Source organism: Lygodium microphyllum, chromosome 23 (genome assembly GCF_053477565.2).
Source record: "Lygodium microphyllum isolate KBCC chromosome 23, Lygodium_microphyllum_v1.1.10, whole genome shotgun sequence".
NCBI lineage: Eukaryota > Viridiplantae > Streptophyta > Polypodiopsida > Schizaeales > Lygodiaceae > Lygodium > Lygodium microphyllum.
The window spans coordinates 75753913-75768941 of NC_141157.1; the positions used below are offsets into that span (position 1 = coordinate 75753913).

A 15029-nucleotide genomic window follows, 5' to 3' on the forward strand; every position below is an offset into this window, starting at 1 on the left:
TGATTATGCATGACATGTAGATAGTAGGAAGTCCACTTCTGGCTATGTGTTCACCTATGTTGGAGGTGCTATCTCTTGGATGTCCAAGGTGCAGAAGTGTACGGCTCTTTTCACCTTTGAGGTCGAGTGTGTTGTAGCTACTAAGGCTTGCAAGGAGGTCATATGATTAGGCCGTTTGGTTTATGACCTTGGTATTGATGTTATCTCTACACTGCATTCAGATTCTATGAGTGTTATTCAGTTTGCCAAGAATCTGGTCTTCCATGCGAAGCCGAAACACATTGAGGTGAGATATCACTTCATATGTGGGGTCATTGAGGACAAGTCTATTGACATTTTCAAGATCTCGACTGACCAAAATATTACAGATATGCTCACCAAAAGCCTCTCTACGGAGCGCTTTTCCTTTCTCAGGAGATTGATGGGCGTGGGATGAGATGACGTCTTTCCTCATCCTGTTGTACATGTGTACATGTTGTACTCTTTTTTCTTTTTCTTTTCCACTCCTCACTAGGGCAGATTCGACTTTAAGTGGGAGGTTGTTGGGGGTAAAGGCGCCTCTGCCTAGCCGCTCGTGTATTACTGCATTGACAGTATCCACACTTGCACACTGCAGGCGACGGGCGCCCGTTACCGTCACTTTATTCTTTATTCTTTTAGTGACATATGAATAAAGGGAAGGCTAGTCACACATTGTGGCGGTTGGAGTTCCCACATTGTGAGTCTCTCTCTCTCTTGCTCTTGCTCTCCCGCCATAGCTCTCCCGCCATAGCTCTCCCGTGCAAGCTCGATCCTTCTCACCTTTCACACACCTAAGTTCAAGATGAAATCAATAAAACCAAAGAATGGCCATAGGTCGGGAAATGGTGAAGTCTAAGCCACAGTAGGAAAATGTCTAGGGTGTACCATCCTCACAGCAAGATAAAACAAGCAAGTTGCAAAGAAGGATCTACATCCTAGTCGTATCATCAAAGTTTCATACCCAAAGGCAGGAACCCCACATAGTACGAGGAGTAATCCACAGTTTACACATCTAGATGTTTATCTTGAAATAGCACTAAATTAACATCCAGGTATTCAGCTTAGTATTGACAAAGGCAAGCATTCTGGAGGGCTATCCAGGTAAACAAAAAAGTAATATGTTGGAAGTTCATCCTAGCAAGAAGTAGGAAAAGAATCTAGAAGATCATCCTAGAATGATAGAAGCATGCTAAGACGTCAAAAGCTAATCTTAGAAATAGTTAATGTTAGGACATTGAATCTTATCTAGCCTAATCAACCAATATTATAAGAACCCCAAGTAGCGGCAATGACTGAAACCACTCTAAAGGAGATAGCTTAAAGGATCCAATAGGAGCCAATACCATGAGGCACATTATTTGATCAGGCAATTCCAATACTCCTTGTTTAGTGCAAGGATATGATTATTCAAAACGTCTTGCTCAACAACGAATCTGATGTCAACATTATCACCTTGGCATCCTGTTAAGAATTCAGATTAATGGATTAGGAACCAGCCCCATTCCTAGTAAGAATGGTAAATTAGCAAAGGGTGAGATCGCTTAGCATCATCCACTCTATGCTTTTGGAAGTTGCTACCATTCCCTTCTTGGTTTCTTTAGTTATTTTGAATATGGAGTATGCAAGCAAGGATTCCCGCCTCTTGTTGGGAAGGCCTTGGCTCCACCAAGCAAGAGTTACTCAAATTGGTCCCTTCACTGCAATGTAGATTGGCTGTGGCAGAAACAGTGAACATGGTGGAAGGATTAAGTGATGATGAGGAAGAGTTTCTAAAGGCCAATGCAAATCTACAACCACGATGCCTCATTAATGTTCTATAGATCAATGAATAGTATGTATAGCCACGGCAAAGTCTGCCAAATAAACCCTCAAAGAAAGAGGAGGAAACATATACTCCCAAGATCTCCAAAATCCATAACAAACTTGAAATCTGCAATAGAAAATGAAGACATTGGCAACATTGTAGAAGCTAAGATAACCGAAGTATCGAGGCAAGAGCAAGAGTTTGAAGCTTATATGGAAAAAGTCATGAGTCAAAGGGCGAATTAGCTACAATGTTTACGGGTTTCGAGGAGACCAAACCGCATGTAAATATCAATGCTCACCTTGCGTTATGTTTTCGAGAGCAATTATATAGTTTACTTCAAGAATTCAAGGATGTGTTCACATGGGGTTACTCAAAAAGGAAAGGATTGGATCTAAGATCCTACTAGCATCGAATTCCCTTGAAGTTGGATGTTGTTCCATTTTGGATGTAGAAATATCGGATGAATCCACACATAGCCAAACAAGCCAAGTAAAATTTAGACCAACTACTACGAGTTGGCTTTACAGCCCCAATAGATCACGTTGACAGGATCTCACCAATTCTCATTGTCCCCAAGAAGAACAAGAAGTTGAAGATTTGTGTTGACTATAGAAAGCTCAATGCCGCCACTATTCTGGATCCATTCCCTATTCCCTACCTAGACAACATTCTAGATGAAGTGGCCGGTCACAAGATGTGTTCTTTTCTAGATGGATTCAGTGGCTACAACCAAGTACACCTTGTTCCTGATTCTTATGTGGCACCTACTAAAGTCTTGCTTTGTTGACGACTAGTTGGTGATTGGAGTTTCTTGCGTTTTTATTTTTGCTTATGGCTCCTTTTGCTTTGGTTTAGTGGTTGTTCCTACATATGCTTTGATGAGTTTTTAAGGTTATTTGAGCTTCAATGCTTGCAAGATGATTACACTCTCTCTATTACTCTCCCCCAATCGAGGTAATGTGTGATTACTTTTTCATTCTCATTTCACTTCATTATGATCATACCATTGCCCTTGTGTATGAATCAAGAGATTGAATATTTGAACATGTTGCAAGGATTTATGGTTGAGTATTTATGTGCATACAAGTGCTTTTCAGAGAGAGTGTTGGATCATTCTAGCATTTGAAGGTGTCTCTACTTCCATCACAATGCAACAAGTACAATCATGCATGTGAAGATGAAGAGAAAGAATGGTGTGGCACAACATCACATTTAAAGAGAAGGAAGATAACAAATACATGTTGCTACTTCATGGTGAATTACATGGTTGTATTGGCAAAGCATGAGACCGGGTAGGTGTAGATAGCAATGTCAGTGGAAGAAGATACCATACTGCAAGTTGAAACAGTGTAGAGAGTTCAAAATTGCTTGCTGTAAACTGCAAAAAGTGACAAAAAAACCACGAAAACTAAGGCAAAATGGCGAGAAATGAGTATTTAATGATGCTTTCCACCAAGTACCATCAAAAGTACATCAAACCAGGATGATTCAACGTGAAAAATACATCACACTCTATAGATATATGCTTGTTGTAATAATTTGCAACAACAGTGTACAATGAGAGTTGATAGTAGGCAAAAAACAATATTCCAAGTCAACCACTGAATGCCAATGCAAAATCAACATCAAGCGGGCATCAATAAGCATGGAATAGTCAAACTGACATGAGTTAATACCCAAGCATATCAGACAAAGTCTGTCAGTAAAGTCAGTACACCCCCCAATCAACAAGGCAAAATATACATACCAGTACCAAGACCTGACACAAGTCGGTGTCTGCTCAGTGAATACAAAGCTGAATCAGCCCAAGTACATCTACACGGACCAAGGCATATCAACCATACATCATCCACAAGGAGATACCAGTCTCAAGTATCCAAAAGCTCAAGTACATAACCTGGTGCTCAATGTTTGTCAAACGACAATGTACATAAACTCTCCCATTGGCACAAAATTCATAACAATTAAGCATCCAAGCTCAAACAAGGCATGTAAGAGCACCAATGACGAAGTATCCAAGGTCATACATCAAGAAGACATCCGAAGCATATGAGCGGTCAAGGATCCAATGATAACATCCAATGTCATGAAGACAGACAATCCCAATCAATCTCCGATGAGCCAAAGAAAGACCAAAAAAGAAAAAATCTCCAGAGTATCCAAAGTCATGTCCAAACAAAACTCCAGTAGCATTCAAGTCCAAACAATGTAACTAGCATGTGTAGGTGACATAAGCATCAAGCATGTCAAAGGCGGTCAAGCATCAAGCATGTCAATACATGCCGAAGTACATCCAAATGAAGATCCAAAATGCTAACCAAGGCAGAGCTCAAGCTCAACAATACATCCAGGAGCAATGTCAAGCTCCCCAAAGCATCAATACATCATGTAAAGCTTCCAAGACATAACCCGATTGCAATAGGTATAAGAAACCTCTGACAAAACCACTTTAGCCTTGAAGTTTCTAGCATACATTCACTTCATAAAATTGAGTATTTTTCAGCTCAAGATCAGCCCAAAATGATGGCAAATCAGTAGGCATACATTCCTTAAATATCCGGCATCAACCATAGCCATTCGGGCATCAAATAACCAATGCTATCCAAGCATAAACATAAAGTGCTGATGTAACACTGTTTGTGGTTGCTTGTGGACAGTGGAGTCCACAAATCACTGCCAATGATAAACCACCAATGCCAAGCATCAAGGGGGTGTTCCCAAGTGCCAAATGAAGTGTTTTCAAGCTGCCAATCAGTGCCAAGGGAGGGCTGAAGTAAAAAAAGATTTTTTTTTGCAGGTCTTCAAGTTGGCACAAACAGGATTGATGTTACTCGGTATGCTGCTGGTGCACGTGGCATTAATGGGGTGGAAGGGGGGCTCAAGTAGGGCCTAAAGAAGGCCTACACAAAGCCTTGTCAATCCTAATTAGGTAAGAGCCAAGATATGAAATGGGGGAGCTCCAATGGTTGGAGCTATGGCTACCCCTTCCTGCTGTACCCTACAAACTGAAATAAACACTCAAAAGAATTCTTCAATATCTATGAAGGAATGCCCTCAGGGTGCCCAAATGGGTCGAGTAGGTGCTCAGGAAGCCGGGGAGTGATTAGACCTCGAAGGAGTCGGATATGGTTGCCAGGAGAATGCACCAATGGTGTAGGGATTCAATGGGATGTTGATGGAGTTGCGAACCATGCTCAAGTGCTCAAGCAACCATGCTTTGATACTAGTTGAAAGGTAAGAAGGATCGAAGCTTGCACGGGAGAGCTATGGTGGGAGAGCAAGAGCAAGAGAGAGAGAGATAGTCACAATGTGGGAACTCCAACCGTCACAATGTATGACCGGCCTTCCCTTTATTCATATGTCACTAAAGGAATAAAGAATAAAGTGACGATGACGGGCGCTCGCATCCTTCTAAGCTTTCACGGGAGAGCTATGGCGGGAGAGCAAGAGTAAGAGAGAGAGAGAGACTCACAATGTGGGAACTCCAATCGTCACAATGTGTGACTGGCCTTCCCCTTATTCATATGTCACTAAAAGAATAAAGAATAAAGTGACGATGACGGGCGCCTGTCGCCTGCAGTGTGCATGCGTGAGTATTGTCAGTATAGTAATACATGGGCGGCTGGGCGAAGGCGCCTTTACTCCCAACAGTGTCGACTTATCTTCACACTTGGTTGTGATTTGTGAATTGGCACAATTTGTGCCTCCCATTGCTAGCTATACTACTAAGAGTGCATCGCAGAGTGTGCGGCTTCTACACATTCCATTTGAGGCTTTATTATCCTTACCATCGTTGTGCTATGGAGGATTCTTCCCCACGCCTCAATTTCTTGATCATCTTTTAGGTTCAACATTTAGGCTAGAACTTGGCGACACATATTTCATTGCAGTTGGTTTTGCATACTATCCATCCTACCACTTGGTAGCGAAGTCTCTCTTGTTCTGCCCACAAAGAACCTGTGCGTTTTTAAGGCTTCTTCCTTGTAAGTTTTTCGAGATTGGGTTACTATGTTGACACCCGCCTTTGCTAGCTCCTTGATTTCCATTATGTTGGCTCTGGGCAAGCCTTGCCCTTGCCGTTTCTGGGCATCATATGCCTGGGCTTCTTAACACTCCAATCACTAGTGTCCTTCTTGCATACAGAAGAATCAATGTTTAGAAAAAGGTAAGAAATTCTATGGGCCTCTTCCTCCCCTACCATGCATGCTATGGCTCACCGTCGAGTTGCTGATACTCCTAATTTTTGTAAGTTACTGCAGGCATTTACACCTGATTTGCTAACATGGGGCTCCATTGGCCGTGGACTAGGATGCTCCAGTACACCTTGCCATCCTTCAGGCAGATTTTAGTGGTAGCAGTTTGTATTGTGAATGGCTATATTACAGATGTCACACCACAGCCGATTTAGACATCATTTAGCCTAAACATGGCCCAAATTATTGCATTGATACACCATAGATTCTTGGCCTTATTTTTTTGAGTGTCATTTGAGGGTTTCTTTCCCTTTTCTTTCTTCTTAGACTTGTTGGGCTTTTTCTCCTCCTCTTCTTCCTCGTTGGTAGTTGTTGCCTCCAGATTTGAATCAAAGTCTGAAACACTAGTGTCATCATCTTGGTTCTTTTGAACTAACTTTGTGGATTTTTTTCCTTCTCTGGAGTTTTCTTTGGCCAGGAATTGTTTCAATCTAAGAGATTTCTTGTAAAAGGGATCTATGCTATTGCCAAACAACTCATCAGAGGTAAACACTTTTTGGATTGTCAATTCTACTTTTTAGGATTGTGAACTTGGCCATGTAAGCATGTACCAATTTATCTCCTTGCCTGAGGCTATGGAGCCATTCAAGCTTCGGTGTATTTGTTCGGTCGGGTTGAAATCTATTTTAGAATGCAATCAATGTGGCATTGCAGATGGGACATCCATGTTTTGCCACTCTCCATGTTGTGAACTTTTTTCACATTGAATATTTGAATACATAAACTTTGTGAGGCTCATTGACCTAAGAAGGGAAGTTGGCAGTGTAAGTGATATCAAATTGATGGATTAATGCATCTAGATTCTTGTGAGAAGATCTTGAGAACTTTGGAAATGGCATGTTGATTTGGTGGGCCATTCTATTAAGAACTAAAAATTGGGGAGGGGGTATAGGGGGGAAACAACCGGATGTGGAGAAGCAAAGAAACAACCTGCTAGCTTCAATGGAGTAGGAGGAGTGATATGCATGAGTGCGGATCCATTGCCATTCCTAGGAGTGGGGCATGAAAGTCAGTTGCATAAAGATTAAGGGGACTATGATGTGCGGCACGCATCATTGCTGAGGATAGAAGGGGCGTTAGGAGATGGTGCCATTTGTGTTTATCGTTGTGCTTGGTCGAGAGCTTTGGAACTGCATTAGAAAAAACTTGAGAACACTTATGCATTCAACCTAGCATGTGGAGGAACACTGATCATGCTCACCATGTGGAATTGGGTCTGAGGATCATTGCCATAGTATAGAGTGTGGTCATACTCAAAATTGACATAGTTGAACATTGGCATCCTAATCTATAGCTAGCCGGAGGTGCAGAGATAAACACAGTCAAAAAAATATGGAGGCCTTAAATATATCCTGTGCACTACAATAGCAAGAAAGTTTAACTCAATCACTTCTATAAGGTTTATCATCCTTGCTTGAAATTTAGTTTGTCCACTGAAACTTCAACACCACCCTCTTCTAAACAAGGTTCTACACAGAAGAAGAGCTCTACATTGCTAGCTAATCTGGTGCACCTAATTTGTCACTAGACATCATAACCTATATTTCTGTCTTAGCATGTCAACTATTCAACCTAGATTCCTTAGCAAAATTGCAAAGTAGCAATAAGTTTTATGATTGGTGCATGCCTAAGGCCTAGGCTAAAACAACTCATATATAGGTAGAAATGCTCTCTTAATTGTATATAAACCTTCAATATAAGAAAAATTTGCACACCACACGAAAGCACTTAAGCCATCAATCTTGTTAACCTTGTTAACCCTTGCAATTCTAGGAACCATTGAACTATTGTTGAGCAGGGGGAGGTAAGTAGCACAAGATAAGTATTTGAAATTCCTTAATAGAAATATTTTATTGCTTTCAACAAAGAGGTTGGTGGAACATTGTGGCCTAGAAGAATATGCATAAATGATGTGTGGACCATTTATAAATGCTACATGTTGAGAATTCATCCAATGTAACATCTTGTCACAAAGATTAGAACCATTAAGCTCTAGACTAGCAATGTAAAAATGACATATAATATCACACATACACGTGGCCAAGTGGAAGAAGCACTAGGAATAAAGTGGCATGAAGTCCCCTAAAAACTAGGAATGTTTCTAAGGAAGGAGAGAAAGAGAGATCTAGATAAGGGACGAAAGCAATAAAACCAATTAGTTGAGAAGAGAAAAAGAGAGGAGGTATCCAACTTTAAAAGGAAATACGAAGACGGGAAAAAGTAGAAGAGTGAGAAGAATTTGATCTCTAGGAGCAACTCATAAGAAGTGAAGTTTCGAGCTAGGCTAGAGCATTACAAGAAAGAAATTGACACTAGGGAATCACTCATCCTAAGGAACACGAGGACACCCTCATAGTCGTAAGGATGTCCATTGAGTAGGACATGAGGAAGCAAAAAGAGTTTGTGACATAGCAATTGGAAGAGGGATTGGCTAGGGCTAGAAGAGAGAAAGTTCTAACAAAGGATATAAGAATTTACTAAAGGAAGCATCCCTATTGGTTGCTCATAGTGATCTTCAAAGATTTCTAGAAATTGTGCAAAAGCTACAAAATGAAACATCCACACATACTTAGGAACATTACAAATGGATGATCAAGTTTTTCAAGCAAAGGAGAAAGGATGCTAAAAGTTCTGGTCCATATGGACCTTCTAGCACTAGAGCAACAAGGAGAGAACTTTGAAGATGGACTTTAGCAATTCCAAGACACGTGTGACATTGCTATTCTATTAGACTTCAATGTCTCTTAGGAGTTGAAGTGTAGAAGGATCCTACCCACCATAACTAGCCTCTTATCAAGATAGCTTAGTAATAGAGGAAGAAAGTAAATGGAGTAGCAAAGCTACATTTGAGGAAGCATGTGAAATCTAAAGAGATTGAAAGCTTTGCCTCGTCACAAAGCCCTTTAGAAGCATGAAATATGCAACTTGAATGGTGTTACAATGTGTTAGAGATAGATGACTATCCTTGGTTTGTAATCAACTCAATAGACATTGTCAATGTGCTTTATTTTCCATATGAATGAGGCATTACTTAGATCACAATAAAGATGCATGGCAAACACAATTTTCCACACCCAATGTGTGTGCCATGAATCTTTAGAAGATATATTTTGTTGGAAGTAAATGCACCTATGCCTAGCCACCCACATTTATTCATTGTACATTGTACCTACACATCAATTTACTATAGGTGGTGGGCACCCATCATTGTCACATTATTCTTTATTCTTTCAATGACAATTGAATAAGGGAAATGCCAATCACACATTGTAACCATTGGAGTTTCCACATATGTTACCTCCCTCTCTCTTGCTCCTTTCCTCCATATGCCATAACTCTTGCCTTGCTCTTACTTGTGCTCATGTGCTTCGACTTGGTATCTACCTTTCAATCAAATTAGAGGTTGGACTCAAGGAGCTTCTTCTTAATTTTCCTCAACCCAGTTTCAAAACTTTGGTCCAAGGTCTCATGGTAGCCATGGATTCTTTACCCGGAGATATGCATTGATCATTTCTCTTCTTCTGACTTACTCCCACTTCTCAAGGGTTGCTCTAGGGGTTCAAGAGACTTCAATAGTCATTGCTTGAGGCTTTGAAGTGTTAAGACAGAGAGTGCGAGGATCGAGACACACAATGCTTTCTCACATGAGAGAGAGAGAGAGAGAGAGAGAGAGAGAGAGAGAGAGAGAGAGAGAGAGAGAGAGAGAGAGAGAGAGAGAGAGAGAGAGAGAGAGAGAGAGAGAGAGAGAGAGAGAGAGAGAGAGAGAGAGAGAGAGAGAGAGCACGTTGTTCATGGGTATAATGGCGAGTGTAGCTCTTTAGGTCTCATATATATATATATATATATATATATATATATATATATATATATATATATATATATATATATATATATATATATATATATATATATATATATGTGAAAGTACAAATGTGCTAAGGGTGTGTTCACACCCGTGCACATATAAAAGGCACGATGGCCCTTTATTCCCAATAACCTCCCACCTAAAGGCAATGTGCCTTGAGGGGATAAAAGAATCAGCTAAGTCTAGGTATGTACAAAGTTGAAATACATATATCTATCCAACTCCCATCATTTGTCGGAATGAGCAAACAGCTTTGCTAGAAGACCCTTCGTGAGAAGATCTAACAAGATGTCCTTTTTTCTTACAGAAAGAACATTTAGTGAGAACTGTATGAACCAATACTTGTTCACGGGAATGTGAAGTTGCCTGACTGTTGCTGCTTTCTTTGTGGTTCCTCTTTTCTTCATCCAAACAGGATTGAATGGTACTTGCCAAAGTAGGATCTGGAATGTTGGTGAGAGTGGTTATAAGGGTAGGAAACACCTGTTTTACAGCTTTTAGAAGAATAGCAATAGCATCTTCTTCAAGTATTGGAGCTTGTACAGAAGCAAGCTGTGCCATAAGTCCCTTCATATGAGAAATGAATTTTCCCAAATCTTCTCCTGAACGATATTCCAAGCTAAAGAATTCAATTTTAAGGAAGATTTTAGTATTCTTCCCAGTGGCTCCATAGAGCTTTTCAAGCTCATTCCATTTTTCTTTAGCAGTGTTTAGTTGATCAACATGATGAATCAGGGATTCATCTAAGTGTAGCATTATGATTGCTTGAGCCCGTTGGTCATCCTCTATATCAATCATATTTATAGAGTTTACAACTCTACTGCCTTGAATAAGAGGCCAATACCCTCTCTCCATCATTTTGTATTTTATAAGTACCTACCATGGATGGAAATCCTTACCATCAAACTTTCGAAATTGAGGACGGACATCAGCATATGTTGTGGTCATTGGGAAGGTCTTACCACTTGTTAGGACAAGGGCAGTGTCTAGTCCCTTACAAACCTTTAACTGAATGCGGAAGCAATTTAGACAAAGTGAAGTCAAAGTTGCAATGAAGAGAAAGGCTGAAAATCATATAAGTGTAATATTTCCAGGTATGAGTTTGGTGGTCCTTTCTTATGTGCAAGCTTCTTCCGTGGTTTAATAGTCTTTTTAGGTTTCAATGAAGTAAACCTAGACTGGACTTCAATATCCTCCTTGTGGTACGGCTTAGTGGATGAAGCTTGTGTTGGACACGGTTTGACTATGATCTCAATGCTTGTTGCTAATGACTCTGAGGAGAGTATGATGACACTCATGCTATTGATTTTACTGACCAAAGTACTTGAGACAATGTCACTTACGGTATGGAATACACTTCTTGTGCATAATGGTCTATGTGTTCATTTTACACATAACCTTACAACAATATATGAAGAGGAATAAAAAACTCACTGGGTTTTAGTGATTGCCCAGCAAGCTATTCAATTGATGATTTATGATTAGTGTTAAGAGAACACTATTGTCAAGCTTAGTGAAGTGCTTGAATGGAACCCGATTGGAAGTCGGCTTCCCGATGCGTGGTGATGTTCGTTAATCATGCCCAAGAGCTTTAGAATCTCGAATAGGATTCAGAGACTCTGCTTCAGTGATTAGAATCACTGTTAATGAAGCTCAGAGTGTAAAAATCCCAAAATGTCAAGCTTGGAGCTTGTTGGCTATGGCTGCCCAAAAAAACACAGTTAGAGTTTGGCTTGTAGCAGCCACAGCAGAAGAAGAATTTCCCAGAGCCCTCTTAGCTGAGGATAGCCCACTTGGGGGCTATCAAAGCCCTATGATAGTGGCTGAGATTGCGCTGCCTGCTGCCCACATTTCAGCTTGAGATTTGCGCCTGTCTAGAATGCGCCGTTTTTTTGAATGTTGGCAATGCTGGCCTCACACGTGGACAATGTCAGTGTTTGAATGGACAGGGAGCTGCGCCCTGATGTGGGGAGAAGATCTCCAGAAGAAATCTCAGGCTAATATGTCCTCCTTTGTCCTCCTCAAGTCCTCCAATGGAGGTAGGCTGCAGGCAGCTATGGAGGAAATAAGGATAGAGTGAAGAAAATGACAGCTAATGTGCACTTAGTGATGGCTGATGCTGAGGGAAGCTGAGGAGATCAGAGATGGCTCTGATACCATGTTAAGAATCAGAGTTTGCAGCAATAGAATGTGTGCACAAGAGGGAGAGAAGAGCTCAAAGTACAAGAATGAAATCTTGCTTACTAAGTTGCTTAGAGTACAACTTGGGTACACTCTCTCACAAATGATAGTGACCCATAGGCTGTTTATATAGCCTTTTGCCAGCTAGGGTTAGGGTTTTCCCTGCCCTTAGGGCTATTCACACCCATCTGCCCTTATACTCCCTTGCTTACAGTGGGTTTCTATGCCCATCTTCTAACAACTTGTATGTGCTTTGTCTTTGCATGAAAGACGAGATTCTGTGCTAGCATGATAGCACTCTGACTATCACAATGGAGAACAAGTAACTCTGTACTGCAAAGCTGTCAGACATAATAACCTTCGGCCGGGCAAGTAGCCCAAGATGGCCATTAATTAGTGTGTCCCGGGCAAGGGCAAGAAGTGCCAAGGTCCGAAGCTCGGGGGATACTCTCAGATTTCTTACTAAATTGGGCAAGACTTGTCTATTTGGGAACACCGATCAGGTGCACCATGAAAACAGACCCTAGAGACCCGATTAGAAGGTGGGAAGAGGATATATTTGGTTGGGAGGTGAGTAAGACACACATAAAATCTTCTTCTCTTTCTCACATTTGGTATTAGAGCGCGCGGGTTTCCAAAACAAGATTTTGAGGTTTTTGTTACGACCACACAGGTGAGATCGTGCGACAGTCGTGAGAGTGCACAAGAGTGGGCAGCATGAAGGCATCTCTACAACACACCACATAAGACAATGCAACACCTCTTTCTGGTGAAACCCACCACAGGGCCTGGCGGTAGCCCAAAATCACGCCAATAGCACCACCAAGGCCAAGGCACACTCCATCACACAAGAGAGCTTTCTCTCTTTTACTTGATAGAATGACTATCTCCCTTTCACCTTTTATCCTTAGTAAATTTCTTGTGGCACTCTGCATGTGGGATAGAATCCCGTTTTTACTAAGCTTGTGAGCCCTCCATCCCCTTGTAAAAAAAAAGGGTGTTTTTTCTCCTCTTTTTGAGCACATTTTCTGAGATCTATAACTTCTTGGTACGACATCCAAATTGCAAATTGATTTCACGAGCTTCAAGAATGATTTGAAGACAAGATTTTGAAGTATTATCATTGCCAATTGAGCTTGGGAGCACTTCCGAAATTTCGCGCCAAAGTGACCTCTTGAGGCGGGTAAAAATTGGGATTTTTGGGCTCCAACGAACTCCGATTCAAGTGCTGTCTGTTCCTGTGGTTTTCTTGTATCGATGAGTATCAAATTTCAGCATATTTGACTTCTGGTTTTGACTGGTGAGGACATTTCAAATTGCTTTCGTGGTGCCAAATACGCTTTATCTCTACCTTTTGGGGCTTAAAATTCACTCCTTTGAGTGCATCTATGTATGCTTGAGAGTGTGGATTCTATGTATTTGGATGTTTATGCATGGTTTCAAAGAGGATTTGTTGACCTATTTAGCTTTGTACTTTTGTTTGAAATGTACAAAGAGGCTTGCTTTTGACATGTTTACTTCTTGTGGATAGTACTTGTGCGAAAACATAACAATTTTTTGAAAGTACATTGTATTTACACTTGCTTGCTTTTGTTGGTTTGAATTATCAATTTAAAAAAAAAACATCAATTAATCAATCATGTCAGGCACTGAAGATATGCCTTTGAATGACATTGATGTAGAGGAAGAACCTCTTATGCATGATAATGAATTGTCCTCTTCATCTAATGATGTGCGTAATCGTCTTTCTAGTTTGGAAGGCACTATGCAAGTTTTGCTTGAACAAATGCAAATTTTAACTCGAAATGCTTTGGATAAAGGCAAGAGACCTTTAGATGAGAGTTTACTTGATGCATGTATACATGACACACAAGTTATACATGACTCCTCTGTAGTCATTCCTCCATTGCCAGAAACTAAGTGGCAACTTAAAGACCTTAAGCCGCCTAAGTTCAATGGCATGGAGACACAAAGGATTGTAGATGCAATGGAACAATGGCTCTCTAAATGGGAGCAATGTTTTAAGCTATGCCATGTTTATGAGGATGCTTTAAAGATACAACAATTTACATATAATCTCATGGATGCCGCTCACCGTTGGTGGTGGAAAATTGAGCAAGATCATGCAGAGCCATCTACTTGGATTGCATTTAAGACATTGTTTTATAATAATTTTGTCTCTCCAGATGAGCGGACAAGGGCTCTAGATGCGTGGTTCTTCATAGCTCAGAAGAGCTACTCTGTCCAAGAATATGCAGATAAGTATAGAGAGATTCTATTAAAGGTCCATGAACATATTCCTGACTTTTTGCAAGTGCATAAATTTGCCATGGGCTTAAAAGAAACCTTAAGGCCACTTGTCAAAAAGGAGAGATGTAAAACCTTGAATGAGGCAGTGGAGCTTGCATTAGTCCTTGAAGATGGGAAGGCCAGAGATTTCCTTGGACTAGAGGTGCACGCCCGGTCTTTACTCCTGCAGTTGCACCTAGTGCTCCTCACGCAAAGGATACTAGAGAAGTGCATATGATCAAGACTATGACAGATAGCAAGAGGAAGGTATCTGTTATGGCTGAGAGAGCCTACAATAAATCCATGCTCACTCCACAGCAAAGGGAGAAAGCAATGAGAGAAGGACTCTGTTACGGATGCTTGGGGTAGCAATTTTTAAGGCTTGTTCCAAGAAGGTAAGAGTTAGTGCTCAAATGGTTCTTAATCCAATGCAAGATGTGGATAAGGTGAGAGATGACCTAGATGAGTCACCTCCACATGATTCTGGTTATCATGAACGGATCCTAGCTGCCATAGTAACAAAGAAAGTACGAACTGTGCCAGATGCAATGTTATCGTTTGAGGCACAAAAGGGGTACCAGTTTGTTGACACTGAGCTTTTTTTTAATGAAAG

The 15029-nt window shown here is 40.9% G+C and overlaps 1 protein-coding gene across 1 annotated transcript; it reads left to right on the forward strand.

Moving 5' to 3' along the window:
• The first annotated feature begins 13766 nt into the window (after positions 1-13766).
• Positions 13767-14654, forward strand: LOC148016349 (uncharacterized). The gene has a single exon (XM_087663894.1). The coding sequence runs from the start codon at positions 13767-13769 to the stop codon at positions 14652-14654; it is 888 nt and encodes a 295-aa protein (XP_087520020.1).
• The last annotated feature ends 375 nt before the right edge of the window (positions 14655-15029 follow it).

Excerpts from the sequence above, each read along its gene's own strand:
- LOC148016349 (XM_087663894.1), top strand. The coding sequence starts at position 13,767 with ATGTCAGGCACTGAAGATATGCCTTTGAATGACATTGATGTAGAGGAA.